This window comes from Gorilla gorilla, chromosome 18, assembly GCF_029281585.2.
Source record: "Gorilla gorilla gorilla isolate KB3781 chromosome 18, NHGRI_mGorGor1-v2.1_pri, whole genome shotgun sequence".
NCBI classification, from domain to species: domain Eukaryota; kingdom Metazoa; phylum Chordata; class Mammalia; order Primates; family Hominidae; genus Gorilla; species Gorilla gorilla.
This window is the reverse complement of record NC_073242.2, coordinates 15,112,825-15,137,950: the sequence shown is the minus strand read 5'-3', so window position 1 is coordinate 15,137,950 and position 25,126 is coordinate 15,112,825. Positions and strand designations below refer to the sequence as shown.

At 51.4% G+C, this 25,126-nt stretch overlaps 1 protein-coding gene across 1 annotated transcript in view; it reads left to right on the top strand.

The window, feature by feature from the left end:
* LOC101140736 (uncharacterized) overlaps positions 1-25,126 on the top strand; it is a 152,987-nt gene that overhangs the window by 25,472 nt on the left and 102,389 nt on the right. Inside the window, exons 10-20 of the mRNA XM_031002978.3 lie at positions 357-522; positions 6,421-6,606; positions 7,382-7,534; positions 9,345-9,489; positions 12,327-12,485; positions 13,814-13,938; positions 15,435-15,629; positions 21,799-21,954; positions 22,484-22,668; positions 23,543-23,725; positions 24,772-24,863. Of these exons, the coding sequence (XP_030858838.3) occupies positions 357-522; positions 6,421-6,606; positions 7,382-7,534; positions 9,345-9,489; positions 12,327-12,485; positions 13,814-13,938; positions 15,435-15,629; positions 21,799-21,954; positions 22,484-22,668; positions 23,543-23,725; positions 24,772-24,863 (1,745 nt within the window). The remainder of the gene's footprint in view (positions 1-356; positions 523-6,420; positions 6,607-7,381; positions 7,535-9,344; positions 9,490-12,326; positions 12,486-13,813; positions 13,939-15,434; positions 15,630-21,798; positions 21,955-22,483; positions 22,669-23,542; positions 23,726-24,771; positions 24,864-25,126) is intronic.

Below are 25,126 nucleotides of genomic sequence, written 5' to 3'. Positions count from 1 at the left end.
TTAAATTAGAGACTGTTTGCTGATCGCTGGTTCCTGTTCCGCTAGGGATTTTTACCACTTCTCGGTGACATTTGCTTGGGTGGGTTTCAGCAGAGCACTGGGTGTGGACTTGTGTTTTCCCACACTAGTGTTTCTTGGGTGGGTAGAGCTGCCGGGGTCTGGGCTGGGTGCTGCCGTGCTAAGAGCACGGGCCTCAGCCAGACTGCAGGGTCCCAGACCCGGCTCAGCCCCTCCCAAGGTGTGAGGGTGGGCATGTCTGCACCGTACCTCTCTGAGCCTCAGTTTACCCCTGGGTGACTTCGGTGAGATGAGCTTTGCAGGCACTCAGCACGTGTGGGTCACCTTGATGATCTCAGGCAGCCACTGTTGGATGCCCTGCCTTCCTGTGGGACGGAGCACTGTGTGGGCCTCATGAAGGAACTCATCGCATCAGCAGAGATGGAGGCAGATGAGGTGGAGGCGTGGCTCTCATCGCTGGCCTTCCTCCCACAGCCCACAGATGCTATGGTCCACATGCTGCTGGTGAGTCCCTGCACCCCACCCGGGGCCCCGGTGTCCTCCCTCCGTGGCTTGGCTGCTGGTTAGATGCGGGGGAGGTGATCATTCTTTTGTGCCAGCCCCTCGTAGGATCAGCAGAGGAGGCCAGACCACCCATCCTCCTGGGCTTCTGTGGCGGGTTCAAGGGAACCTTTGGTATCAGAGAATTCCGGGTTCAAGGGTCAGCAATGTGCCTCCCACCTGTGTGATCCCAGGCAAGTGATTTAACCTTCCTGAGCTTCTTTTCTGATGATGATTATTATTATTATTTAGGACGGAGTCTTGCTCTGTCGCCCAAGCTGGAGTGCAGCAGTGCGATCTCAGCTCACTGCAACTTCCACCTCCCGGGTTCAAGCAATTCTTCTGCCTCAGCCTCCCAAGTAGCTGGGACTACATGAATGCACCACCCCACCTGGCTAAGTTTTGTATTTTTTTTAGTAGAGACGGGGTTTCGCCATGTTGGGCAGGCTGGTCTCGAACTCCTGACCTCAAGTGATCCACCCACCTCAGCCTCCCACAGTGCTGGGATTACAGGTGTGAGCCACCACGCCCGACTGTTTTCTGATCTCTAAAAGGAGAATGGCAGTGGTACCTCTATCCTGGTCTTATAGTGAGGAATGAAATGCTGTGTGTGAAGTGGTTCTCCTGGTGTCTGGCACGAAATCTGAGCACTTGAAATCAGAGCTATTATATTTATAAACACACATATTTAATGAGTCTGGAGATTAGGAAATCTGTGTGAGATGAGGTCAATACTTTCTACGATATGTGGAGGTCTCATTTAACCCTTGAGGTGTCTCTATGAAGTAGGTGCTGTCATCAACCCCATTTTGCAGGCAAGAAAACCGAGGCCCAAAGAGGTAGGGCAGCTTGCCCAAGGGATTGCAGCTGCTCTGCCCTTCACCTCAATTCTGACCTGAGACCTTGGGGTGTGTCCTCACTTTCCTGGGCGGGGGGGTGTCACCTGTCACTCCCCATCTTGTCCCGGCTAATAGTGAGTGCCAAGTCAGATGGCATCGGTAGGGAGCGGGAGTGAAGACAAAGCTGGTGCCAGGCAGCTGGGGTCCCTGGGGGCATCAGAGACCCCTGCATTGGTAGAATGGACCCTACCAGGATCTGAGAGCCCCTGGAGCTGGTCCAGCCCTGGCTGTCCCTCCAGGTGGAATATAGGGAGCCCTTGCCTTCTGGCCTCTGACCCCAGGGTTTGAGGTGGGGCTGTTCCAGGTAGACTGTGTTGCTGGCTCTGCTCAGCAGACAAGAATCAGGCACTGACTCAGAGCCAGGCCCAGACTGGGTCCCAAGAGTCATCACCCACAGTTCACAGCCTAGCAGGTGACACGCTGGCCACCAGGAATGCCAGAACCACCCAAGACCTGCCCTGGGCTTAGCCCATCTCCCTGGAAATGTCTGTCTCCTTCCCCTTCCCCCATTCCCCTCTGCCTCCCTTCCCCTCCTCCCCTCTCCCTCCCTTCCCCCCTCCCCTCTGCCTCCCTTCCCCCCTCCCCTCTGCCTCCCTTCCCCCCCCTGCCTCCCTTCCCCCCTCCCCTCTGCCTCCCTTCCCCCCTTCTTCCCCCCCTTCCTCCCTTCCCCCCTCCGCTCTTCCTCCCTTCCCCCCTTCCCCGCTTCCTCCTTTCCCTCGTTTATTTGTACATGTGTTCAATTCGTGTGCAGTAACTAAGAGCACAAACCCATCTGGACTTCCTTATTTCAGATCCCAGCCCCATTCCTCACCAGCAGGACCTTGGGCAAGGTACTTTACTTTCCCAGGCCTCAATTTTCCCCGTCTGGACAATGGGACTATTTTGTAGAATGACCTTGCAGACCAGGTGAATTGTATGGTGTGTGCGGAGGGAAGTGGCTGTTGCCATTAGTCTGGGACACAGCACTGAGCCAAGCAGGTGGCATCCATCGGCTTGTGGAGCCCAGAAGCTTCCTCTACCTGCCTCACATGCGATGTTCCATATGCAGGCCAGAGCTCATGCCTCTCTGGGCCGTATTTTCTTGTTCTGTCATCGAGTCAGCAAGGCCCTGCATGAGCCCTGGCAGGTTCTGGGAATGCACCGGCTTCGTGAAGCCTGGGGAGATGAGGGGGGTGGGAAGTGGGGAGTGAGGGGCAAGCAGGGAGAGAGTATTTTAATGAACTTTTAATTTCGGAATAATTTTATTTATTTATTTATTTAATCATTATTATTTTTTGAGACGGAGTCTCGCTCTGTTGCCCAGGCTGGAGTGCAGTGGCACAATCTCAGCTCACTGCAACCTCCACCTCCCGGGTTCAAGTGATTCTCGTGCCTCAGCCTCCTGAGTAGCTGGGATTATGATGCACACCACCAGGCCTGGCTAATTCTTTTGTATTTTTAGTAGAAATGGGATTTCACCATGTTGGCCAGGCTGATCTCGAACTCCTGAGCTCATGTGATTTGCCTGCCTCGGCCTCCCAAAGTGCTGGGATTACAGGCATGAGTCACTGCGCCCGGCCTTCTTAATGGTGTCTTTCAATGAACAAAAGTTCTTCATGTTGGTGAAGTGCGGCTTCTTGATGCTTTGTAGCTGGTGTTTGATCTCCCCCAGGTCCCAGTGCTTCCTGGCTTGTCTTCTCCCAGTTCTGTTTTCTTAGCTTTTCAGGGAGGGTTGGTTTGAGCATGATGACTGAGCTTTAGAATCATGTTGGAAAAGTGAAATCAGCTTAATAAGGGTCACAGGTTTGAGGATAATTTTATTTTTCCATCTTTAAAAATGAAAAAGAGTGAATATTTTAAACAGACTTTCAACTGAAGTGTAAGTAAGCCTTCGTTAGAGATTTTTGCATTAAGATTGTTTTTTTCTCCTCCCATTTTTTTTTTTTTTAATTTATTTTTCTTTCAAAATTCTTTGTTCTTCTCTTTGCGATGTGGTTTCTGGTTTTTGTGAAAACGGGGAAGGCTGGCCCTTCTGGGTGCATCCCCCGGGCAGCCGTACACAGAACCAACTGGGTCATTACTGTGTGGACTGCTCAGCACCCAGGCCTCATGCTGGCCCAGTCGTCCTGGCGGGGCCACCGGAAGTGGCTCACAGATCTGGGCTCTCTGCCAGCCAAGTGGCACCAGCCTGCCCCACAGCCCTGCAGGCTGTGACCAGGCTTCTGGCTCCAGCTTTGGTCTGGGACAGGCCCGAGCCTGCCCTGTCTGTGCCCCCGCCGCCTTTCTTGGGCACAGCAGTCAGAGGCGGGAACCTCCAGCAGGCGGCCCCTCCCATGTGCCGGAGAGCTTCTTAGTCTTTTTATAACCCCTGCCCTCCCAGCCACGCCCGCTTGCCCTGCTCTGTATTAAGAAAACAGACAGCTTTGTTTTCTTTGCTCAAATACAGGGAAACATTGAATGTGCTTTTTCCAGGCTCCACACACCCCTGTTCTTTCACAAAGAAAATATGCAGTGAGATGCACACGCCACGACCCACACGCATGCATCCTGAGCGCACGTGTACACACATGGGACACAACCCACACACACTGAAGCAGGCACCCATTGCACTGGGACGTGCACACGCACACTGGATCACGTGTACATGCACAGACCTGCACGTACTCTGACACAGGCTCACACCAAGGCACAGGGACACACAAACACACAGGGATATGCACACACATGCTGGATCACGTGTACACACACAGACCTACACACACTGTTGCAGGCTCACACTGAGGCAGGCTTTCCCAGGACACCCACATGGGGAAATGCACGGACACACACCCACACCATAGACCTGTCAAGATACACACGCGCGCAGACACACACACACACACACACATTGAGGCATACACGCCAAGACTCACGTACCTGGAGATGCAGATATACACCCCAGTGTATGCACATGTGAAGACATGGCACGACATGCACATAGACACAGTAGGACACTCACACAGTGGGACGTGTGGAGACAGCCACCCACACCTGGACACATGTACAGGCACACCAAGACACACTGGGCTGTGCATGGGCACACAAGGGACACACAGTACACACGCACCTGGACGCATGGGCACGTGCACACACCCACTGGGACACACGAGATGCCCACATGGGGACACGTGTGCACAGGCATCCACCAGGAAATGCACGCATACTAGGGTACTCGAGTGCGCTGAGACACCTGCACACCCAAGTGGGAACGTACACACCCACAAGCACTAGGATTCTACAGCACACACCAATATGCACACACACAGATGCTCATGTTCACACCTTCACACAGTGTGCTCACACCCTAGCGTAGTAACACAGATCTGGTGAAGAGTCACGAATCCAAAGAAAGAACAGAGCTGGGCAGGTCGGGCGTGGTGGCTCACTCCTGTAATCCCAGCACTTTGGGAGGCTGAGGTGGGCAGATCGCCTGAGGTCAGGAGTTCGAGACCAGCCTGGCCAATATGGTGAAACCCCATCTCTACTAAAAATACAAAAATTAGCCAGGCGTGGTGGCAGACATCTGTCATCCCAGCTACTCAGGAAGCTGAGGCTGGAGAATCACTTGATCTCATGAGGCAGAGGTTGCAGTGAGCTGAGATTGTGCCACTGGACTCCAGCCTGGGTGACAACAGCGAGATTCCATCTCGAGAAAAAAAAAAAAGGACAGAGCTAGGCAGAGATTTTATTTCTCCACAGCTGCCAAGCAGTCCCTGTTCTGGAGTGGCGTGGGTCTAGCACAGAGGCCCCTGTTCACAGCCAGTGCCCCAGGGCTGGATTTTAGAGTGAGCCCAGAATTTGCATTTTGAGAAGCCGTGAGTGTTGGGATCATGCCTGGCCTGGGAGCCAGCCTCTCCTGGGTTAAGTCTCAGTTCTATCTATAGCTGTGGGCTACCTGAGGCAAGTTCCTTACCCTTTCTGTGTCTCAGCTTCCTGCTCTGCAAAATGGGAATGATAAGAAAGGCAACGTGTGTGACATGTTATCAGCAGTCTGGCTTGTACTGAACACAGTTTATTAAGATTTGTTGGTCTAGACCGGGCACGGTGGCTCATGCCTGTAATCCCAGCACTTTGGGAGACCGAGGTGGGCAGATCACTTGAGGTCAGGGGTTCACCACCAGCCTGGCCAACATGGTGAAACCCGGCTTTACTAAAAATAGAAAAATGAGCCAAGCGTGGTGGCACGTGTCTGTAATCTCAGCTATGTGGGAGGCCGAGGCAGGGGAATCACATGAACCCAGGAGGTGGAGGTTGCAGTGGGCCTAGATAGGACCACTGCACTCCAGGCTGGATGACAGAGCAAGACTCCATCTTAAAAAAAAAAAAAAAGATTTGTTGGTCTGATTTCTCTGAGGTGCCTGGGGCGGGGAGCAGCTGTGTCCTGAACCCCCTCCTGTTTGCCTTCCTTTCACTGAAGCCCTGGAGTGAGGGTAGCTGGGCGTCTGAGTGGTGGGCCACATGGAGTGCCTTTTTTGTTTTCTTTTCTTTTTTTTTTTTTTTTGAGACAGAGTTTCGCTCTGCCACCCAGGGTGCAGTGCAGTGGTACGATCTCAGCTCACTGCAGCCTCTGCTTCCCGGGTTCAAGGGATTCTTGTGCCTTAGCCTCCCGAGTAGCTGGGCTTACAGGCACACACCACCATGCTAGGCTAATTTTTGTATTTTTAGTAGAGACGGGGTTTTGCCATGTTGGCCAGGCTGGTCTCGAACTCCTGACCTCGGGTGATCCACCTGCATTGGCCTCCCAAAGTGCTGGGATTACAGGCATGAGCCACCGTGTCTGGCCTCTGGGGTGCTTTTAAAATGTTCCCTGAACAGAGCAATTTGTTCAGACTCTGGGGGACTCAGCTCTGTATTATGAAGTGCCCAGGTGAGTCGATGTGTGGCCAGGGTGAGGCCTGTGAAGTGCATTTACCCACCACCTCAGGTGGCCAATTTCTGTCCCCAGCCACTGCTCCAGACCCCGCAGGCCAGCCCTGGTGCCTTCCTGGGCATCTCAGCCCTGGTGCACAACCTCTGTGCTTCTCTGGATGGGCCCTGCAGCCAGCTGCCTGGAGTCAGCTCCCTAGTGAGGATCCTGGGTGACGCCTTGGGTGAGAACTGTACCATCCAGGAGCCCTCGCATGATGACAAGGTGAGGACATCCAGTGTCCTGAGTACCGGCGTCAGTGCCCCCAGTGGGGCCCAAGCCAATCAGGCAAGCTCCAGGTGGAGAGGGTGGGGGTGGGTTCCCCCCTTTGCCCCTTCCTCCTATCCCTCATTCCCCCTTCCCCCCTTCAACCCGTCTCCTCACCCTCCTGCCTGCCCCCCCACGCCACTGCCCCTTCTATACCACTGCCCCCCCACACCACTGCCCCCCAACACCACTGAGTGGGGGTGGGGTGAAAGGGGGAAGGGGGAATGGGCTGAGATGCCCAGGAAGGCGCCAGGCTGGCCCGCGGGGTCTGGAGCGTGCCTGGGGACAGAAATTGGCCCCCACCCTGAGAAGGTGGGTAAATGCTCTTCACAGCACCCCCGCCACGCCACTGCCTCCCCCACGCCACTGCCCCCCACACGCCGCCGCCCTTCCCCACGCCGCCGCCCTTCCCCACGCCGCCGCCCCTCCCCCACGCCGCCGCCCCTCCCCCCACGCCGCCGCCCCTCCCCCACGCCGCCGCCCCTCCCCCCACGCCGCCGCCCCTCCCCCCACGCCGCCGCCCCTCCCCCCACGCCGCCGCCCCTCCCCCCACGCCACGGCCCCTCCCCCCACGCCACGGCCCCTCCCCCCACGCCACGGCCCCTCCCCCCACGCCACGGCCCCTCCCCCCACGCCGCCGGCCCCTCCCCCCACGCCACGGCCCCTCCCCCCACGCCACGGCCCCTCCCCCCACGCCACGGCCCCTCATGGTCCTGCCTCCATCTTGTTTTAGCTCCAGCTGGTGCTGAAGGCAGTCGGCAACGCGGGCTTGGCAGTCGTGGCTCTCACCCCTACGCTGAGTGCCTGTGCATCTCTGAGAAGCAGCACACCCGAGATCCGGCTGGGGGCCATCCAGGCCTTCCGAAGGGTCCCCTGCTCTGCAGACGTGAGCCCTTGTGTGCTGTTTCACAGGGTTGGGGTTGGATGGTGGTGGGTCTCGAACCACAGTTTGCTAATTCACTTATTCAATTGTTCATTCATCATGTATTTAATGAGCACCTACTGTGGGCTGGGTACTAGTGTGAACAGGTATCCAGGTCTAAGCCTGTGTGTAGTGTGGGAAGCAGATTATTTATCAAAAACACAACCGTATGATTACCAGTGCCATCTGTGCCCCCTCTAGTACAGGATTTGGCAGACTACGGGCCATGGGCCACTACCTGGCCCTTTGTCTGTTTTTCTCAATAAAGTTTTATCGGAACACAGCCATGCCCACTCACTTAGGTGTTAATCTATGGCTGCTTTCCTGCTCCACCTGCAGAGTCAAGTCATTGCAAGAGACCACATGGCCTGCAGAGTCTAAAAGAGTTCTCTGTCCCTTTACAGAAAAAGTTTGCTAATCCCTGGACCACTACCTCCCTTCTTACTCAGAGTCAAAGTTACAGTCCCTTCATTGACCTCCCAGACCCTGAGGGATCTGACCTCTGGGCCTCACCTGCTCCTGTCACCTCCCACCCCTCCTCCCCAGCACATTGCCCTTTCTGTTCTTCCTCAAACACTTGTGACCCTCTCTTGCCCCAGGCCCTTTGCACATGCTGTCCTCTTTCCTGGTACACTTTTCCTCCAGATGTCCCCAGGCCTTTCTTTTTCACATCCTGTACGTCTTAGCTTAAAAGGCACTTTCACTGTGAGGTCTCCCTTGACAATTTCACCTGAAATTGAACCTCCCAGGTCCCCCTGGCTCTGGTCCTGTTTCCCCATTTCATTTTTCCTTCCTTAGGGTTTATTACCACCTAGCTTTTTTTTTTTTTTTTGAGACGAAGTCTCACTCTGTCACCCAGGCTGGAGTGCAGTGTCACCATCTCCGCTCACTGCAAGCTCTGCCACCTGGGTTCATGCCATTCTCCTGCCTCAGCCTCCTGAGTAGCTGGGACTACAGGTGCCCGCCACCACGCCCAGCTAATTTTTTTGTAATTTTAGTAGAGACGGGGTTTCACCGTGTTAGCCAGGATGGTCTCGATCTCCTGACCTCGTGATCCTCCCAGCTCGGCCTCCCAAAAGTGCTGTGATTACAGGCATGAGCCACTGCGCCCGGCCACCACCTAACTTTTTATGTATTTCACATGCTAATCTCATTGACTGTCTCCCTGCACTAGGATACCAGCTTCAGGTGGACAGGGGCTTAGTTGGTCTTGTTTATAGCTGTCACCTAGCACAGTGCTGGGTGCATAGTTGCTGCTTATGTTAATATTTGTTGCATGGATGGATGGGTGGGTGGATGGATGATGGGTAGGTGGATGGGTGAATGGATAGATGGGTGGGTGGGTGGATGGATGGGTGGCTGGCTGGCTGGCTGTGGAGGAAGCCAATAGGTATTGAGGGAGTCACAATGTGGGGAGGTGAATTGCTTAGGAAGGGCTTAGGAAGGCCAAGACATTTAAAGACCTCCTGTGTGGCGAGACACTATGCTGTTTCGTAAATAGTTTTATCGGAATGTAGCCATGCCCATTTGTTGGGGAATTGATGAGGCTGTAGGCTGGGGCTGGTAGAGACTGGGAATTAGGCACGGTCATTGAACCCCTGCTACCTCCCACAGCTGAGCCACAGGTGAGTGTACGTCGGGGAAGCCTCCCGCAGTAGGGGCATCAGGACAGCTGGGGCTAGGCAGCAGGTCCACCTGCTGCAGCCAGGGACATCATACTCCTGGGTGGAGGTAGGTAGGCCTTGGGTGATGGCTTTCCTTCTGCCCAAGCCAGCGATCGGTGCTCTCCCGTCTGTACCAATCCCTGGAGGAGGATGCTGAGATCCGTATCAATGCCTACCTGGCCCTGATGAGATGCCCCAGTGAGGAGGTGTTTGCCCAGGTGCGGCGCACCCAGGCAGGCGAGCTCTCCACCCAGGGTGAGCCTTGGGTGTGTGTGTGGGAGGGGTGTGGGCAGGGGTGGGACTGGGAGGGCACCTCCTGAAGAGTGCAGGGGGTTTGAGAGCATCCTCTCCCTCCACCCATTTGGTATTCTCCTGTCTTCTTGTTCCCCTGTTTCTCTACCACACTGTCTAGATAAGGGGCTATGTGTTCTTCCCTCCCCCACATGGCAATTCCAGTCCCCATTCTGCCATTGGATGACTTTGGAGAAGTTGCTTCTCCTCTCTGGTCCTCAGTTTCCTCATCTGTAAAATAGGATGGAAATCAGTGAGGCCTCTTTTAGCTCTGGCCAGATCACGACACAGTATCCTAAAGAGAGACCTCAGATAGAAGAGGGGTGGCGTCGGCAAATCTCAGATCCCTTCTGGAGTGAGACAATTCCCTTTATACAGGCACCTGAACACAAAGATGTAAATTCAAAAAAATAAGTTCAACTGATTGTTGAAAAATTTTCCATAATGCACAGTGGGGTGAGAGCCTGGAGCCTGAGAGCCCAGGTTCAAATCCCAGCTTCACCTCTTCCTTCCTGTATACCTTTAGACAAGTAAGTAAACCTTTGTGAGCCTCCATTTCTGTATCTGTAAAATAGGGATAATGCTAGTACCTCCCTCATAGAGTGTTGTGAGCATAAAATGAGTTAATACACAAAGACATTTAGAAAGCATAGTAAGTGCCATATGTGTGACTGTTGCTTTTAATGTTGTTATCACTACTGCTATTATTATTAATGCAGTGTAGCTGTATAGTCAAAATTTTAAAGCATAGGCAAGGGACAAATGGAAAATTAGTCTTCCTTCCTCTTCCCCCCAGTATTTTCCTATGTCCTGAAGATACACACTGTGAACAGTTCTCCTGTGTATTACATCAGAACTTGTAATACATAGGTAAACATACACACATATCTCCTTAACAATAGCATCTCAGGATCATGTTCTACTTGCTGTTGTGCTCTTGGCTTTTTTGTTTTGTTTTGTTTTTTGAGACGGAGTCTCGCTCTGTCACCCAGCCTGGAGTGCAGTGGTGTGATCTTGGCTCACTGCAAGCTCTGCCTCCCGGGTTCATGCCATTCTCCTTCCTCAGCCTCCCAAGTAGCTAGGACTACAGGCGGCCACCAGCTCGCCCAGCTAATTTTTTGTATTCTTTTAGTAGAGACGGGGTTTCACCACATTAGTCAGGATGGTCTCGATCTTCTGACCTCATGATCTGCCCGCCTCAGCCCCACAAAGTGCTGGGATTACAGGTGTGAGCCACTGTGCCCGGCCTTTTTTTTTTTTTTTTTTTTTTTGAGACAGATTCTCACTCTGTTGCCCATGCTGGAGTGCAATGGCACAGTTGCAGCTCACTGCAACCTCTACCTTCTGGGTTCAAGCAATTCCCCTGCCTCGGCCTCTTGAGTAGCTGGGATTACAGCTGCACACCACCATGCCTGGCTAATTTTTGTATTCTTTTATTAGAGATGGTTTTCCATGTGGGCCAGGCTGGTCTCAAACTCCTGACCTCAGGTGATCCATCCACCTCAGCCTCCCAAAGTGCTTGAGATGACAGGGATGAGCCACTGGGTCCAGCCTGCTGCTTGCTTTTTGTCTTTAGCATGTCTAGGAGCTTGTCTCTCATCTATAGCTCTTATGGACTCTGATCTGTGGCTGTGTGGGTGTTCCGCCAGAAGTTTGTACTATAACCCATTTTACCAGTCTCCACTGATAGGCCTTTAGGCTGTTTCTGGTCTTTTGCCGTTAGAAGCAACAACCACAAACCTACCTGCACAGCTACCTTTGGCCCTTGAGTTAATCTCACTTTAGGATAATTTCCCAGAAGATAAGTTGCCATGGTAAAGGGTATGTACATTTAAAAGTCTGATGTGATATTGCTGAATTACATTCTGAAGAGATGGCACTATTGGAAGATACACCTCTCTGCCTTGGCAGTTTCAGGCATGGGGTGTGATGTGTGCTAAACCCCTCCTCAGGGGATCAGCTGAGGGGCTCAGCCTCCACAGTGGCCCTGGGGTACCACCTGATGTATTGTCCAGTGGGAATAAGTGGGCACCTTATCCCTAAAAACCCACATTCTGCTCTATTCTGTGATAGATTGTTCCTGAAGCCCCTGACTGGACCTTCTAAGAGCCTGAGACAATGGGGGGAGGGTTGGGGGCTCCCTGTAGGACTCTAATATTCCCCGTTGGATTCAGTCCCCTGAGGCTCTTATTTGATCTTTATCCCTCCAGGGACCCTCATGGGTCACACGTCACCTTTTGTTGATGCTGAAATGTGCTTAGTCTTTTTAGGTCCAGGCTCTGCTTTTAACTGATCTTCCCAAAAAGCCCTGCAAGGTACTTTGTTAGTTCCTTCTTCAGATGAGAAAACTAAGGTTCCAAGAGCTGGAGTGACCATCTCAGGCCACACTGGTACATGGTGGAACTAGGATTTGAAATCAGGTCTGACTTCTCATTTTCACTGATGAGGAAACTGAGGCTCGGAGAGGCAGAGGGACCACCCCAAGGTCACACAGGTTTTGAGCTTTGGGACTGGATTCATACTCAGGTCTGACTTTTGAGTCCATGACACCTTCCTTTCTCTTCTGGGAAGTGTGTCAGAATTCCATACACGGGTTGGATTTCCAAGTTCTGTTCAGGCACGACTTGTTGGCTGCTGTTTCTTGAGAGAAGACGTAGGTCTCTGTAGCCAGACTCCTGAGAAGCCCCCGTGTGTGGGAATTGAGGACTGGGATGGGGGTGGGGAGGGTCTTTTCTCTGGACAGCGCCAGGTCCTGGCCCTTTCCTCATGGCCCCTCCCTGCTGCCCACGACTCTATTCCAGTGGGTTCTTTTGTGTGGAGTCACCTCCTGCAGCTGCTGGAGACGCACGACCCCCTGAAACGGGCCCTCCGGGACACCCTCCCTGAGGACATCCTCAGCCAGGAGTTCCACCCAGAAATGTGGAAACACTCGTCCTATTCTGATGTCACCTTCCGATCAGGTATGGCCATCCTGGGCAGCCCCTGTCCTGCTCTGGGACCACAAAGGCTGGGGGCCCTGGAGCTCCAGCTCTTGAGAGCATGTGGATCAGACGTTGTGTCAAGGGGTCAAATATTTACATGCCAGTTGGGTGTGGTGGCTCAAACCTGTAATCCCAGCACTTTGGGAGGCTGAGGCAGGAGGACTGCTTGAGCCCAGGAGGTCAAGTCTGCAGTGAGTCATGATTGCACCACTGCACTCCAGCGTGGGGGACAGAGTAAGACCCTGTCTCAAAAAAACAAAACAAACAAACAACAACAACAACAACAAAAAACTTACATGCTGCTTGTTCAAAAATATTTTTGCAATATTTTCATAGCACCTGCTGCTTTTTTTGGAAGACAGAAGTCATATCAGTTATTTTATGGCATTCAGCTGAATACTTATATCTTTTCTCTAAATTGGCTCTTTGTACCTTATATTTATGTTAAAGAGGAAATTGTCTATCACTACCATTAATAGAAAATCACCTTAACTCTCTGTAAGGAGAAGGTAGTCCTAAAAAGGAGTACTGTACACCCAGAGGCGGGTAACGAAACACTGATTTTTTTTTTTTTTTTTGACATGGACTCTCGCCCTATTGCCCAGGCTGGAGTACAGTGGCACAATCTCGTCTCACTGCAACCACTGCCTCCAGGGTTCAAGTGATTCTTCTACCTTAGCCTCTCGAGTAGCTGGGACTACAGGCGCGCACCACCATGCCCGGCTAATTTTTGTATTTTTATTAGTAGAGATGGGGTTTCACCATGCTGGCCAGGCTGCTCTCGAACCCCTGGCCTTAAGTGATTTGCCTACCTCGGCCTCCCAAAGCTGAGATTACAGGCGTGAGCCACTGTGCCTGGCCGAAACACTGTTTTATTAAATTCTCCTGGATTCTGTGGCTTGCTGAGGGCTGCGAATTGTGAGAAGTGTTTTTTCCTGTGTTAAGAAAAGAGATTAGCCCCACACTGAGACTGCCTCTTTGTTGTAATTAAACAGAAAGTAAAAAAGGGAATCTCTTTCAACCTAAGGCTCCAAAACTACCTCAGTCATTCTGGGAAGCCTGGGGTTGGGGGTCAGGTGCTCTGGGCACCTCCTCTCTGCCTGTCAGCAGAAGTGGGTGTGTGTGACTCTGTGTCCTGGACTCTCTCTGTTCTTGAAAAGGCTTAAGGCTGTTTCCCATCCTGGCCAGGGAGGGGTGGGAAGACACACCATGTATCTGGCCCTGTCTCAGGGTATGGCCCTGTGGTAATAGCCAGACCCCACTCTGTGAGTGTACAGAGTGTACTGATGTTCTTTTCTTACTCCTAGTGTCTGGCAGCCTGGGAGCCAACCTGGAGGGGACCCTTCTCTTCTCTCCTGCCTCCTTTCTTCCCCGTTCTGCCACAGTCAACCTGACCATCCACACCATGGGCCGTGCCTTCAACCTTCTGGAGGTTAGAGGGGAGCCTTGCTATAGCCTCTGCAGGGCCTCTTCTAGACTTGGGGCCAAAAAATATCCCAGTCACTTACCTGTCTGTCCATCCATCCCTTGCCTCCATTGTTCAATCTCCTCCCCTAATATCTAGTCACCCACCCGCCCATAGATATGTCCATATATCTATCAATTCACCTACATGCCTCCGTCACTCCATCCCTCCCTCCCTCCTTCCATCTATCCACTTACCTGCTCATCTGTCCATCTGTCCATCCACACACATCCCTCTCATTCATCTCGTCCATGCACCACCCACCCACCCGTCATCCATTCATCCACCCACCCATCATCTATTCATCCAACCACCCACCCACCCACCCATCATCCATTCATCCACCCACCCATCATCTATCCGCCCACCCTCCCATCATCTATCCAGCCATCTTTCATTCATCTACCCACCCATCATCTGTCTACCCATGTATCATTCATCCATCCATCCATCCATCCATCCATCCATCCATCCATCCATCCATCTATTCACTCAATCCATTTACCAAACCACCCACCCACCCATCCATCCATTCACTTATTCATCTGTCCACCCTCCTACCCATCCATGGACATACCCACCCTCCCATCTGTCCATCTGTGTGTCCATCCAGCCATGTGATTTCCCATCCATCTCTGTCTACCTACCTATCTATTCATCTGTTTTCCCACTCATCCATCTTTCATCCTCTGAGTCACACATCCATCTATTATCCATCCATCCACTCACCAGTCATTGCCAAGGGCTGGTCTCTGGTGACTTCTCTGAAAATGCTATCAGAGATGTCTGGATGGAAAAAGGGAAGAAAGGATAGATGGAAGGAGAGGGGTCCATAAGAAAGGAAAAGCAGATGGATGGATAGGAATAAGGATGGATAGAACAAAGGAAAGAAAAGATGGAAGGTGGAGAGGCAGATGGATGGATGGATGGGTGGGAAGGATGAAAGGATAGGTGAAGAGAGGGGTGTGCGGAGGGGCAGATGGAAGACGGGAGGGACAGAAGGAAAGATCCATTTATTCACCTATCAAATTTTGAGAACCCTCCCCCCTATCCAGGGGTGGTCGTGCAGGTGCCTAGTGATTGATACACGAGCCCTTGCCCTCATCCTGGATCTTTCGAGGAAGACACACATTCCAGTCTGAGTATATTGTGTGTGGGGCAGAGGAGGTGGGAAGAGAGTGACATGGGAGTTCAGGGAGGGCTTCCCACTGGTGATGACATTTGACCCAAGCCTTAAAGAATTGGCAAGAATTCCTACAGTGTGGCATCTACCAAGCAGATACAGAGAGAGTGGTGGATTTCCCAAGGTTGTGTCCCTGAACCTCAGCCCAGGTGGGCACCAGGGAGCCTGGAGTGCCCTGCTCAAGCCTTCTGGGTCCTCCATTCATATCCCCAGCCTAACAGCTCATCATCACCCCTGTGACTGAATTGTTCCTCCCTGAGCCCGTGGCTTCCCTTCCCAGCTTGGGCTCCGGCTGGAAAATGCTGAGGAAATTGCTCACAGGCTGTTTGGCAGGAAGTCATTCTGGGGTCAGGAAGATGGGAGAGAGCCTGAGCCAGAGAAGCCCCCAGGGCCAGAACCAGGGCCTGCACCACAGCCAGCCAGCCCCGAGTGTCCAGGAGACAGAGACAGAAGGATGAGATACCTACAGCAGAAGGTAAGGGAGGTGGCCACACCCACCATACTCCCCCAGGCAGGCCCACCCCGCTTCATGTGTGGACTTTTGAACCTGAGACTTGGGTGTCCGTGAACTCTGACTCTGCCTCCTCCTTACAGAATTAAGTGGCTGGTTCACATCTGAGTAGTCAACTGGTAGCTGGCTTTATTTGGAAAAACTGTTGCTTGAAATAGATCCTATGCATGGAAAAGTCCCTAAGTTGTAAGTGTACAGCCTGCCTGTCCACCACCTCAACACACCCATGTCATCAGCACCCAGACCATCTTCAGCTCCTAGCCTCCCCTTTGTCCTCCTGTTCCTGTTAATACCCATCCTTAACCAGGGGTAACCACTCTTCTGACTTCTGGCAGCATCAGTTTGTTCTACTTTTTAAAAATGAGATTTATTGAGGTCTAATTGACACACGGTGAACACTAGTACATGGTTAAGGTGTACAATTTGATACATTCTGACCCATGTACACACTCATGAGATCGTCACCATGATAAAGCTTATGAACATACCCATCACCCCCAAAAGTCTCTTCCAGATCCTTAATAATCTCTTCCTGCGGCTGGGCGCGGTGGCTCATGCCTGTAATCCCAGCACTTTGGGAGGCCGAGGCAGGTGGATCACGAGGTCAGGAGATCAAGACCATCCTGGCTTACATGGTGAAACCCCGTCTCTACTAAGAATACAAAAAATTAGCTGGGCGTGATGGTGGGTGCCTGTAGTCCCAGGTGCTCGGGAGGCTGAGGCAGGAGAATGGTGTGAACTCGGGAGGCGGAGTTTGCTGTGAGCCGAAATCACGCCACTGCACTCCAGCCTGGGCGACAGAGCGAGAGTCTGTCTCAAAAAAAAAAAAAAAAAAAATCCCTTCCTCCTGCTTCTCCTCTGTCCCCAGAAACTAGTGAGAGGCTTTCTGTCACCATAGACTTGTTTGCATATTCTAGAATGTTATGTAAATTAGATCACACAGCATGTCCTTTTTTTTGAGACAGTCTCAGTCTGTCACCCAAGCTGGAGTGCAGTGGCATGATCTTGGCTCATTGCAACCTTTGCCCCCCCAGGCTCAAACAATCCTTCCACCTCAGCTTCTGGACTAGCTGGGACTATAGGCATGTGCCATCATGCCTATCTAGTTTTTTTTTTTTTTTTTTTTTTAAAGTTGTACAGACAGGGTCTCATTATGTTGCCCAGGCTGGTATCAACCTCCTGGGCTCAAGTAATCCTCCTGCCTTGGCCTCTCAAAGTGCTGGGATTACAAGTGTGAGCCACTGCATTTGCCAACATGTCCTTTTTAAAAAAAGCATGTACTCTTTTTTGTTTGGCTTCTTTTATTCAGCATAATTATTCCGAGACTCACACATGCTATAGGTTATAACATAGTTTCTTTCTTTTTATTGCTTGATGGTATTCCATTGTATAGATGTACCACAGTTTGTTTCTCCATTCACCTGATCGACATTCGAGTTGTTTCCAGGGTTTGGCTATTAAAAAGAAAGCTGCTATGAATATTTGTGTACAAGCTTTTGTTTCTCTTGAATAATTAGTAGGTGTGGCTGGATCATATGGTAGGTATATGTTTAAATTTTTCTAAAGCTGCTAAACCATTCTTCCAAGTGGTTGTACTATTTTTGCATTCCCACCAGCATTGTGTGAGAGTTTCAGTTTCTCCACATCCTCACCAACACTTGATATGGTTACACTTTTTAATTTTAGCCATTCTAATAATGTGTTGTGGTATCTCGTGGCATTAATTTGCATTTCCCTAATGACTAATGACATTGATAATCTTTTCATGTGCTCATTTGCTATTGTACGTCTTCTTTGGTGAAATGTACATTCAAATCTTTTGCTCATCTTATTTTGTTGGCTTGTTTTCTTATTACTGAGTTTTGAGAATTCTTTCTATACTCCAGAAACAAGTTGTTGATTTTTTCTTTTTCCTTTTTTTTTTTTTTTTTTTTTTTTTTTTGAGTTGAGGTCTGGTTCTGTCATGCAGGCTGGAGTGCAGTGGTGTGATCATAGCTCACTGCAACCTTGACCTGCTGGGCTCAAGTGATCTTCCAGCCTCAGCCTCCTGAGTAGCTGGGACTATAGGCAGTACTGCCATACCTGGCTAAGTTTTTTTCTCTTTTTGTTGAGATGGGGTCTCACTGTGTTGCCCAGGCCGATCTTGAAGTCCTGACCTCAAGCGGTCCTCCTGCCTCAGCCTCCCAAAGTGCTGGGATTACAGGTGTGACCCACCATGGCTGACCAGAAACAAGTTCTTCATCAGATATGTAACTCAGAAATATTTTCTCCCTGTCTGTGGTGTGTCTTTTTGTTCTCTCAATGGTGTCTTCCAAAAAATAGCAGGAAGTCTTAATTTTCATGAAGTCAAGTTTATTAGTTTCTTTGGCTGATAGAGCTTTGACTGTTACAGCTCAGAAATTTTTGCCTGATGGGATGTTACAGAGATTCTCGTAGGACCTTCTGCAGACCTGCGAGCATGCTCTCTGTTCAGCTCTCTCATCTTTGGTATCCTGTCCTGCAAAGTCCAGCTGCCAGGGACTCCACATACCCCCGGCTCCTCAGTTCAGGGAGTCCCCTGGCTCAGCCTCCATTCCCCCTCCTTGCACCACAGCCTGGACACTGTCTCCGGGCAGGAAGCTGAGGTCATCTTGCTTGTTTACATCTCTTGGGGTTCATCGTCTTGGGTTGCCTGATGTCTGTGTCTTGGGAACCATTGTTGAGCCTGTGTCATCTGGGTTACCAGCTGCTCCACATGGGAGGTTGAACCCAGTCTTCATTACTCCAATTTGGTTGGCAGTAGAAGTCACATCCAGTTCCTTTTGTAAACTTTATATAAATGGAATCATTCACCGTATACTCTTTTTTTTTTTTTTAAGAGATGAAATTCTCATATGTAAAAATAACCATTTTAAAGTGAGCAATTGGCTAGGCATGGTGGCTCATGTCTGTAATCCCAGAACTTTGGAGGCCAGGGTGGGTGGATAACTTGAGCTCAAGAGTTCAAGACCAGCCGGGTCAACATAGTGATACCCTGTCTCTACCAAAGACACAAAACAGTTTGCTGGGCATGGTGGTGTGCGCCTGTAATCCCAGATATTCTGGAGGGTGAGGCAGGAGAATCACTTAAAACCGGGAGGCAGAGGTTGCCGAGAGCCAAGATAGCACCACTGCACTCCAGCCTGGGTGACAGAGCAAGACTCCGTCTCAAAAAAATAAAAAATCAAATAGGGCTGGGCGCGGTGGCTCCTGCCTGCAATCCCAGCACTTTGGGAGGCGGAGGTGGGCGGATTGCCTGAGATGAGGAGTTCGAGACCAGCCTGGCCATCGTGGTGAAACTCCGTCTCTACTGAAAATACAAAAATTAGCCAGGTGTGGTGGCAGGCGTTTATAATCCCACCTACTGAAGAGACTGAGGCAGGAGAATCGCTTTAACCCAAGAGACAGAGGCTGCAGTGAACCAAGATCGCACCACTGCACTCTAGCTTGGGCGGCAAGAGTGAGACTTCGTCTCAAAAAAAAAAAAAAAGTGAACAATTCCGTGGTATTTAGTACATTCACCATGTTGTGCCACCACCACTTCTGTCTCGTTCCAGAACATTTTTATCACCCCCAAAAGAGACACTGCACCCATGAAAGAGTCACTCCCCAGCAGCCCCTCCTCCTAGCCTCCAACAGCCACCAATTTGCTTCCTGTCTCTATGGATTTACCTCTTCTGGATATTTCATGTAAATGGAACCATATAATATGTGACCTTTGTGTCTGGCTTCTTCCTCTTAGCCTAATGTTTTGGAAGTTCACACACATTGTAGCGTAGCTCAGTACTCCATTCCTATCTAAGGTCAAGTCATATTTCATCGTATGGATGTACCATGTGTGTTTATCCATTCATTCACTGATGGACATTTGGATTGTTTCTGCCTTTTGGAGACTGAATAGTGCTGCTCCTTTACTTCTTTTTGTGTCTGACTTTGGTTTAAAATTGGTGAGATTTCTCTGTCCTGTGGTGTGTACTTATAATTTGTTCCTTTTCATAGCTGCATAGTATTCCATTGTGTGAACAAACAACAATTTATGTATCCATCAGTTGCTGGCTGTTACATACAGTGCTATGAAGACTCTTGGGCCTGCCTTCTTAGGGAACGTGTGTATTTATACCTGTCGGGCGTACACCTAGGAGTGAAATTGCTTAGTCTTAGGGTGTATATATCTTTAGCCTACTTTTTCTCTTCTTATTGTCACTTGAGTATTTTCTTACTAGAAGCTCACCATTCGCAGGTATTTTAATATTCATCCTATGGGTAGGAGCCACAGTTTACATAACCATTTTCCCATTGATGGAGTTTTAGATTATTGACAACATTTTGCTCTTAGAAAATGTCATAGTGACCAAGGTGGACAGTTGGGGCATTGGTTCGCTTGGTCACATGTTTCCTAACCACCAAGTGTGAACCCGGGGCTTGGGAACACCAGGATGAGCAGGGCAATAATCCTTGCTGTTAAAAGCATCTTGGACTAGAGCTGGGGGCAGCAAGAGACTTGAAAGAGGGAGGTCAGCTAGATATAAACAGTTTTTCTTAGAATGCACAATCCCCTTTGTCTGTTATTTTCTCGCTTTTCCTAGAGACTCACATCCTGAGAAACATTCTGCATGAGTGCAGTGATGAATGGCAGCAGATACTTGGCCTCAGTGTTGGAGAGACAATAGGGAGTGGTGGGGACTGTGGCGGACAGAGGAAGCCCATGGCCCAGCTAAAGTGGCAGCCACTGCTCAGCTCTGGTTCCTTGTTGTCCCTTGTTGTGGGGAGGGTGGGCAGCCCAATGTTTCTCTTTATAGAGCAGCCGGAGAGCTAGGTTTTATATAAAATCTCCCAATTTCCAAATTCAATTTATAAAAAACATACGTGGCATGAAAAACAATCAAAGACTAAAAAACTGCCATGAACCAGAGACCAGGGGGATACAGCAACGAGACGCGGTGGGGTTTGCTTAATTGGATCTCGGGACGGAAAGAGGACAGAAATGGAAAAACTGGTGAAATGTAAATGACCTCTGGAGTTTAGTTGATAGAAACATACCAGTGTTGGTTTGTTAGTTTGTACCGTGCATCCTGGTGATGGAAGATGTTAACAATGGGGAAATCAGTTGAAGGATACGTGGGAACTCTCTGTTCTGTCTTTGCAAATTTTCTTTTTTTTCTTTTGTGCTTTTTTCAGATATAGGGTCTTGCTCTGTCTGTTGTCCAGGCTGGAGTATAGTGGCATGATCATAGCTCGCTGCAGCCTTGAACTGCTGGGCTCAAGCGATCCTCCCACCTCAGCTTCCCAAGTAGCTGGAACTACAGGCGGGTGCCACCATACCCGGCTTTTTTTTTTTAATTTTTTAATTTTGTAGAGATAGGGTCTCGATATGCTGTCCAGGCTGGTCTTAAACTCCTGGCCTCAAGCAATCCTCTTTTCTTGGCCTCCTAAGTGCTGGGACTAGAGGCATGAGCCACCATTCCAAGCCAATTTTCAACTTTTCCGTGAATCTAAAATTATGCTAAAATAAAACCTTCATGAAAACATACACACACTCTCTCAGCATTGGGCACTACTGTGCAAGTCAGAGAAAACACATCTGGGATTGGGATTTGGTTCATGCTCTAGGAGTTTTGCAAGCCTCATCTGGACCCCACAAGTTCTTGACCTTTCTCTTCAGCCACCCCTTCCCCCTCCCAAAGTACAGGCACTTTGCCCTGTGTATTAGTTCGTTTTCATGCTTCTGATAAAGATATACCAGAGACTGGGCAATTTACGAAAGAAAGAAATTTAATAGATTTGCAGTTCCAAGTGACTGGGAGGCCTCAAAATCATGGTGGAAGGCAAGGAGAGGAAGTCACGTCTTACATGGATGACAGCAGGCAAAGAAAGAGCTTGTGTAGAGAAACTCCTATTTTTAAAACCATAGGATCTCCTGAGCCCCATTCACTATCACGTGAACAGCACGGGACAGACCCGCCCCCATGATTCAGTTATCTCCCATAGGGTCCTTCCCACAGCATGTGGGAATTATGGGAGCTACAAGATGAGATTTGGGTGGGGACACAGCCAAACCATATCACTCTGCTAACCCTGACTCTGTTCTTTGTGACCTGTCTGGGCCCTCCCCCAGGTGACCCAGAGGCGTGGGGCCCGGCAGGCTCTGCGATGCGAGCTGAGCGTGAAGTTGCTGGGGCAGGAGCTGAGCTTTGTGAACTGCGGGGCCACGGGGAGTCACGTGAACCACTGGCCCCTGAACCTGGCCGAGCTCGCCATCAAGCTCATGAAGGTAGCTCCTCCCTGCCCCTACCCATGCCATCTGCCCTGTGACACTTTGGCAAAGCACTTAAGGGCGTGAAATTTGGAGTCAGGCTGCCCAAGGTCCAATCCCAGCTCTTTCATTTACCTCCTCGAAGCTGTTGATTCACTTACCACGGCCTTAGTTTCTGCGTCTGTGAAATGGGATATTAAATAAAAAATAACAAAATATCTGGCTGGGCGAAGTGGCTCACGCCTGTAATCCCAGCACTTTCGGAGGCTGGGGCGGGTGGATCACCTGAGATCAGGAGTTTGAGACCAGCCTGGCCAACATGGCGAAACCCTGTCTCTACTGAAAACACAAAAATTAGCCAGGCATGGTGGCAGGTGTCTGTAGTCCCAGCTTTGTATTTTTAGTAGTGACAGGGTTTCCCCATGTTGGCCAGGCTTGTCTCGAACTCTTGGGCTCAAGTGATCCACCCATCTCGGCCTCCCAAAGTGCTGGGATTACAGGCGTGAGCCACCCAGCCCGGCCCCCGCTTATCATTTCTTGGTGGCAGGGGCAGGAGGTGCAGATGAACCGGAGGCTGAGCCTGGCCGCAGAGGAGCTGGTCTTTCCTACCGTGTCTGGCCTTCCTGCCCGGCTGACCCTAAATGCCTCGGCTGCCATCAGCATCCGGGTCCGAGGAACCACTGACTTCCAGCAGCGCTCGGATTTCTCTGTGAATGGTTATGTCAAGCCCAGGTACCTAGCTCCTGGGACCTGGCGCAGGTTAGGTGGTGGGATCCCATCCCTACAGAGGGCTGCAGAGGTCTGGGTGACATCCATATGGGCAAGAGAGGATCCCTATTCTGCAGAACACCTGTGCCAAGAGACTGTGTGCAGAGATGCTGGGTGGTTAGATCCACTTTACAGGTGGGAAGAATGAGGCTCAAAGAGGTCCAGTCACATGTTCAAGGTCACACCGCAGTGCGAGGTGGCTGGCCACAACCCTATGCCCTTCCATCCACCCCACCCAGAAGGGAGGAGAGGAGGTAGCCTTGAGCTCACTGAACTCGTGTGACCCCCTCCCGACCAACCAAGCCTGGTGCTTCTTATTCCCACTGACAGATGAGGAAACCAAGGTTCAAGGCGAGGACACTGACAGCCTGGGGCCACATGGCGCCAGAGCAGAGTGTGTGCAATATTTGGTCCGATTCTGGAACCTGTCATGGTGCTGCTGAGCATCTGTCCCCAGCCCCTCAGCTGAGCTGTCCTTGGGCCCTGGGTTTGACATGGGGAATGTGGATGCCCTAGGCTGGGTGCTCTCTGGCGGGAAGAGCCTGGGCTGGGACTTAGACACCCGGGATTCACGTGTCCCAGCCACATGCTTTGTCCCAGTCATGGAACCCAGGCAGGTGCTTTCACCTCTCTGAGCCTCAGTTTCCCCATCCATAAGAGGGATTAGTGTGGGTGAGGACTGGAAAGTGCTTGGTGCATGTACAGCCTGTGGGTGGCAGTGGTGGCAGTGGTGGAGGGGCTGCTGTGGCTCAGGACTGCAGGGGGCTGCTGGGGGTCGCAGGTGGGGTCTGTGGCCCCAGGGCCCTCGGGATGCAGCTGGTACATGCCTGTCCCTCAGTGCCCTGCTCCAGATCTCAGCTCAGATGGGCACAGCGGGCATCCTGGGGCAGGCCGGGCTGAGGTGGGTGACCAGCGTCCGCAGCGCCGCCAGCCTGGATGGCGGGATCCAGGTGCAGAAGGGGCGGGACCTTAAGGTGCATCTGAACACGCCTGAGGAGGCCGTGGAGCTGCTCAGCTTCAGGTGGGTGCCCAGTGCCGGCAGGAAGGGAACCGTGAGCACGAGGGTGCAGGTGAGCAGGTGTGTGGTGTGTGTGCTTGCATGCATGCATGTGAGTGTGTGATCACATGTCTGCGTGTGCGCAAGGGGATGTGCGTGGGTGTGGATGTGACATTAGCATGCATGTGTGTTAGTGTGTGCACCGATGAGCCTGTGTCTGAGTACACATGATCAGACATATGAGAGTGTGTGAGCTGCTGTGTGCATGAGGGTGTGTCCGTGAGTGTGGCAGTGAGGAGTGAGTGTGTTGTGGGAGTGCGTGTGTGTCCACGAGCATGTGTGTCTGTTGACTGTGAAGGGTGGGCATGTCTGACAGGGACCGTGGGCAGCTGAGAGGTGAGAGCTGGAGAACTTTCAGACCCCTCAGCTCTTTCCTGGAGTCCCTCTGGGGCATGCTTGTCTGTGACCCCTAGGGAGGTAACTCTTGGAGAGGGGCAATTTTAGAGGGAGTGAATCCAGGCTGCCCCACCTACCCGTATTCTTTCCCTTGTCCTGCCCCATGGGGACTCTGCCCATCTCCCTCCTCCCTCCTCGCATCTGCCCCTGTTCCCTGCCCCTCACTCACTGTCCCCCTCTATCCTGATCCCCTCCCACCAGCCTTCTTTCCATGCTCCTAAAGCAGCCAACTTGTTCCTACCCCAGGGCCTTTGCACCTGCTGTGTCCTCTGTCTGGAACAATAGCCCCTTCTCATCCTTTGGATTTCTGCTCAAAAGTTACCTCTGCAGAGAACTCCCCCTACTCCAGCTAGGGGAGGCCCTGCTCTATCCCTGAGACAGCCCTGTGCCATGCTGTCCTCCATGTGGGTTTCTCACAGCACTTGTCACTCTCTGTGGTCCTCAGCATCTGTCCCTGTACCCACGGAGTGTCACCGCACCAGCGTGTGCACTGCCCAAAGGCTGGCCCCGCTCAGGGTAGAATTTGCCCCTGTGCCAAGCTCTGGCAGCTCAAGGTGTTGTCTAATGAATGAATGAAAATGATGCGTCTGACACTGTCCTCTTTCCCCACCCAGCTCTCAGCTGTACCTCATCACTAGGGGTGGCGTGAGGAGCCTCAGGCATGTCCCTGGCCCTTCTGAGGTCCAGTCCTGTACTGGTGAGGAAGGTAGGCAGCAGGGCCTCCATGCCATCGTACCAAGGTGGGCATCCCAGGGTTGAAGGGAAAAATGCCAGCTCCAGATCCCAGAGTTGCTCTCCTGCCCTAAAAGTATTCATATTCTGCAAACCAAAAAGTATCTGAGACAGGTTTCAATCAATTTAGACATCTACTTTGCCAAGGTTAAGGACATGCTTGGAAATAAAGGAACACAAATCCACAGAACAATCTGTGGTCTATGCCTTTTTCCAGAGATGATTCTGAAAGCTTCA